The following is a 5,683-nucleotide window of genomic DNA, read 5'->3' on the forward strand; positions in this document are numbered from 1 at the left end:
TAAAGAGTTGTCTTGGCCATTTTTCTAGAACATTCAGTGTCCTTTTCTGACAGGAGTTTACCATAGTATATATAGTCAATATGTATTGTATATACCATAGTATATATCGTCAGTAAATGTATGGGCATTTCGGTGACCCATTTCCATACCGTTCTCACAGTTAACTCTTTGGGCACATCCATGAGCAGATAAACCGCTAAGAGAAGAAGTGCTGGATGAAATGACTTACACATACACAGATTTCAGTGGCATTTTATAGAATACCGGGTCACCGTCCAAAACAGGGGTCTCCCATCTCCTCCCAGAGACTATTGTCCCTATGACTCCACGAACGGTTGTTACCTTTGGTTTCTATCCCTGGTGTTGCATTGTTTCAATTTGTTTCTCCAAGAAGTATGAGCATACTCTTCTGTTAATGACCATTTTAATACTTCTTTGAGAACTGCTCATTTTTACTTGGGGGAGGACTGTTGATTTCCAAATGCTCTTCCTTAACTAAAAATATTATTTCTTAGTGCATATGCTGCAAATACCTTTTTCCAGGGGGGGCACTTGAGATTTTTTGTTGTTTTAAAAGCAACAGAAGCTCTAGGGCTGCATGCCCTGATGCGTATCCATCTATCCTGCACGCAAGCCCGCGCTGTGGGAGCTGCTGAGCCAGGGCGTCTCTGCGCTGGGCCAGGGTGGGGGCCAAGGAACCTGCATTCCAGAGACCGCCCCAGCCGTACAAACAGCAGTGTTTCTTCCTGGTATCTCCAGGGCTTCATTCCTAACCTTCTTATTTACTTTAACAGGTAAGTACTTTATCCACCTGGAGTTAACTTTGGAATATCTATCTGAGGTTCCAGCTTTCTTTTCTCTTTTCTTTTCTTTTTTTTTTTAATCTGCACATCGGTTTTCGACCTTTCCAAAGTATCTCTTATTACTATTATCAAGTTAAATGTATGTTTGAGCTTTTTTTGTATTTGGGTGGGGGGTACAATTGGACTCTCAGCCTGAGTCCTTGGATTGATCATGGAAACAAGCCAACTTAAACCAGAATTTCACGGAGCGGCATTTCAGGCGCACATCGATTTTCATTCACTCACTCATTCATTCGTTCATTCATTTAGCATGTACTTCTGAGCACCTGCTCTGTGCTGAGCACTTCTGGTGTACCTGTCACCTACAAAGAATTGCCGGGAGCCAGGAGGTGCCTTGAAGGGGCAGAGCCCGAGGCCTGTCCAGGGTGGCCCCACCAGGAGGATGCCATCAGAGGCCCCCGCATCCCCACAGCTTGAATCTGAGACTTTGGCTATTTCCCCAGTTCCAGAGCCTTTCCGCAGCTTCTTCTTGTCTTTTGACTTTGACTCCCCCCACCCTTCTCCCTTCTCCCAACCACCGATCTGTTCTCCGTATCTGTAAGCTTGGTTTTGTCGTGTTTTGTTTTGAGATTCCACATTTAAGTGAAATCATAGGGTATTTGTCTTTATCTCACTGAGCATAATGCCCTGAGGTCCGTCCATATGGTCACAAATAGCAGCATTTCATTCTTTTTATGGCCGAGTAATATTCTATTGCATATGCACGCCACATCTTCCTCATCCATTCCCCAGTCGATGGACACGAACAGCTTCCACAACTTGGGTGCTGTAAATAATGCCCTAATGGACACTGGGGTGCTCATATCTTTACGAGTTAGCGTTCTCATCTTCTTTGGGTAAATACCTAGGATTGTAATTACTGGACGATGCGGTAATTCTCTTTTTAATTTCTTGAGGAAACTCCACACTGTCTTCCACAGTGGCTGCACCAGTTTGCATTCCAGCCAACAGTGGGATTTTTCATTTTAAAAAATTAATACTAAAAAGGGGGGGCGCCTGGCTGGCTCTGTTGGTGGGGTGCACAGCTCTTGGATCTCAGTCAAGGTCATGGATTTGAGCCCCACATCAGGTGTAGAGATGACTTAAATAAATGAATAAACATTTAAAAAATGAATATTATTTCACCCACTGCTATGAAATGCCATCTTTCTCATATCTCAATTTCTTTAAAATACGTGATTTCTTTTCTATTCATCTGGCTACTCCTGAACCAGACTGTTTGCAAAATCATCGCTTTCAGCCAATACTCGGAGCAAAACACTGACATCAGTAATTTTATTTCCTCAAAAAATTTCTTGGCTCTTTGTGAGCATTTATTCTTTCCATGAACTGAGATCTCCTGGACAAGTTCAAAAACGATCTCCTTGTGTTTTCATTAGAATCACATTCAATTTATAAGTTAGTTTTCAGAGAACTGCTATCTTGGCAACGACTGTTCCTAGCATCGGCTTTTCTCACAATTATTCATGTTGACTTTTACATCCCCCAGTTAAAAAAAAAGCTTAAAAATAAAGACCCAGCCAATTTCTTATTAAGTTTACTCCTAAGTCGTTTATAAATTATATTGCTATCTGTTCGTGGGGTCCTGTACCTTTTCTGTGTAATTATTACTATGACAATTGAGGACTTTTGAATATTTATTTTGTAGCCACCTGATATTAATTCTTCCAGTTGTTCAATTTCTTCTCAGTTTTCCAGGTGAGCATGTATTACCTGTAAATAGGTCATGATACTTTCTCCTCTCCTTCCTCATGATGACACTTTTTTGCAGAACTTTCCAGAAGAGTCTGTCTGGTTTGCTGTGTGTAACCGCCACCTTCATTTGGCTCGTGGCTCTGAGGGGCAAGCCTCCCACATGGCCCGTGGTCCCGGGAGCTGCTCCCCTTCTGTGGGTGCAGCTCCGAGCACAGGGCTCCCATCCCCGCCACGCTTCCTGTGTCTCCTTCGGGGCTCGGAAGGCTCTGGATGCAGAGGTACAGTGAGAGTCATGCCAGGACCCGGGCTGCCCTCCGTTCAGCACCTGTGGACAAAGAGAAGGCAGCTGCGCTCTCTGGCTGGCCAGGCAATGGCTCCTCACGGGGCCCCAGAGACAGAAAGAAGGAGCTAGAGTCTGCCTTTTTTGGGGTTCTGTGTTTCTTGAAGGAACACTTGGGTGGTGTCTCCTCAGTCTAACCCAATCTGTCCCACGCACCCTGAGTGTCCCCACTCCTTCATCTGCATGTGCGTGTTCACGGGTTAGGCCCCCCTCAGGGTGTCTGCAGGTCCCAGGGGATCAGACCTCCGTGGTCACCCCTCCTTCTGACCCCCATTGCCAGGGAGCACCTGACATCACCCCCATCTCCCAGCCGGCGGCGCTTCTCTCCATCCTTGGTGCTCTGATTTACATGAAGGACCAGCCCCGTCCTTCAGCTCCCAAAAGTGAACCCCACTTACCCCGAGTGTGCACATAGCAGACTTCCCGTGAAGATGTGGGGTGCGGGAGGAAGATCCAGCAAGCCCACCGTGGGATGTTTATGCCGCAGAATTGAAACCAGGATCTCGAAGAGATAGGAGCAGCCCACGTGCATCCCAGCGTCACTCCCGAAAGCCAAAAGGTAGACACAGCCCATCCATCAGTCAACGGGTGTGTGGACCTAACAAATGTGGGTAAATACATACAATGGAATATGATATCACTCAGCCTTTAAAAAGAAGGAAACCCTGCCGTTTGTGACAACATGGATGAACCTGGAGGACATTCGCTGAGTAATAAGGCAGGTCCAGAAGGGTGAATTCTGCATGATTTCCTTTCTCTGAGGTCTCTAAAATAGCCAAACTATTAGAAGCAGAGAGTAATGGGGCACCCGGGTGGCCCAGTCGGTTAAGCATCTGACTCTTGATTTCGGCTCAGGTCATGATCTCAGGGTTGTCAGATCGAGCCCCACCGTGGGCTCCGTGCTGGGCAAGGAGCCTACTTGAGATTCTCTCCCTCTCCCCCTCTCCCTTTCCCCCCTCTCTCCCTCCCTCTCCCTCTGCCTCTCCCCACCCCCTCCCTCTTAAAAAAAAAAAAAAACCTGGAGTAGAGTGGGGTTGCCAGGACTGGCGGGGAGGCGGAAATAAAGAGAGGTTAATCAATGGGCATGAAATTCCTCCATAAGAGGAAGAAGCTCCAGAGACGGGCTGCACAGCATCATGCCTGCAGGTGACGACACTGTGTTCTACCCTTGAAAATCTGTTGAGAGGGTGGATCTCCTGCCAAGTGTTCCTCCCGCAATAAATTTTTTTTTTTAAAGATTACTTCCGGCCTTGCAGACGCCACCGACCCGGAGCCGCCTTCGCTGCCCAGCCATGGTCAACCCCACCGTGTTCTTCAATATCGCCGTGGACAGCGAGCCCTTGGGCTGCGTCTCCTTCGAGCTATTTGCAGACAAATTTCCAAAGACAGCAGAGAACTTCCGTGCCCTGAGCACTGGGGAGAAAGGATTTGGTTATAAAGGTTCCTGCTTTCACAGGATTATTCCGGGATTTATGTGCCGGGGGGGGGGGGGGGGGGGGGGGGGGGGGGGGGGGGGGGGGGGGGGGGGGGGGGCGGGGGACTTCCCACGCCATAACGGCACTGGAGGCAAGTCCATCTATGGGGAGAAGTTTGATGATGAGAATTTCATCCTGAAGCACACGGGTCCTGGCATCCTGTCCATGGCCAACGCTGGACCCAACACGAACGGTTCCCAGTTCTTCATCTGCACTGCCAAGACCGAGTGGTTGGATGGCAAGCACGTGGTCTTCGGCAAGGTCAAAGAGGGCATGAACATCGTGGAGGCCACAGAGCGCTTTGGGTCCAGGAACGGCAAGACCAGCAAGAAGATCACCATTGCTGACTGTGGACAGATCTAGGAAATCCGACTCGTGTTTTATCTTAACTATCAGACCATTCCTTGTGTAGCTCGAGAGAGCACCCCTCCACCCCCACCTGCTCGAGATACCCCAGAATCTCTGTGCTCTCGCTGCAGTTCTGCGGGCTCCATGGTTCCTTCTCCCCAGGTGGTCTAGCTGGATGGCAGAGTTCAGTTGATGATGATGAAATAAAATCTAAACCAAAAAAAATAAATAAATAAATAAAAATTAAATAAATAAATAAAAAAGATTACTTCCTACAAAAGCAAACAACCTAAACCGAATAGTATCACACTCTTAAGAACTTTTCTCAAAGAGAAACCCTCCCAACCTCAGAAAAGAATCTTCCCCCCTCCCCAGGAGGTAGAAATGTCCTCAAGCACCTAGTGGTTTATTTATTTTTCGAGTTTGATCTCCCCCTGCTACTGTACTGATCGACCCTGAGGGTGCTCTCGGGCTTGAGAAGCGGTGGTCCTCCCCCTGCCCCCTGTTTCACTGGCAAATCCAGAGACACGCCCTCTCAGCCAGACATCCAGGGACCAAGTTCCAGTCCTCAAGTCACGTTTGCCGACCGAGGGACCGAGGGCTGTTCAACGTGTGACTGCTTCGTGCCCTCACCTGGCTCAGGGTCGTTGGCAAACTATTACGTGGGCTGTGCGACCCCCCCAGGAATACGAGCCACAGCATCGACCCCAGGTTGCATTAAGTACGAAAGAGCTCGTGACCTTTCATGGCCAAGACTAGTTACCCCCCAGTATTTGCTCTCTCTTTCCTGGTGCCCAGCAGACCACCCTGAGTCTAATACTCCTCACGCCTCGGTGGGTGGGCTGTTCCGCTGGGTGTGCGCTCGGGTGGCTCCATCCGGCTAGTAGCTGATCTGATGCCTTAGCTGGGAGGGCTGGAGCAGGCGGGGGCTGGAGGGACCTTTCTCTGTTCCCCAAGGAGGC

The 5,683-nt window shown here is 48.7% G+C and overlaps 1 protein-coding gene across 1 annotated transcript; it reads left to right on the plus strand.

The window, feature by feature from the left end:
* The first annotated feature begins 4,190 nt into the window (after positions 1–4,190).
* On the plus strand, positions 4,191–4,879 carry LOC113909732 (peptidyl-prolyl cis-trans isomerase A-like). The gene has a single exon (XM_035728166.1). It carries the CDS (start codon positions 4,191–4,193, stop codon positions 4,734–4,736), a length of 546 nt encoding a protein of 181 aa, XP_035584059.1. The 3' UTR covers positions 4,737–4,879.
* Positions 4,880–5,683: the final 804 nt, after the last annotated feature.

This window comes from Zalophus californianus, chromosome 6 (genome assembly GCF_009762305.2).
Source record: "Zalophus californianus isolate mZalCal1 chromosome 6, mZalCal1.pri.v2, whole genome shotgun sequence".
In the NCBI taxonomy this organism is placed as follows: domain Eukaryota; kingdom Metazoa; phylum Chordata; class Mammalia; order Carnivora; family Otariidae; genus Zalophus; species Zalophus californianus.

Coding starts and splice junctions, on each gene's coding strand:
- LOC113909732 (XM_035728166.1), top strand. CDS start 4,191: ATGGTCAACCCCACCGTGTTCTTCAATATCGCCGTGGACAGCGAGCCC.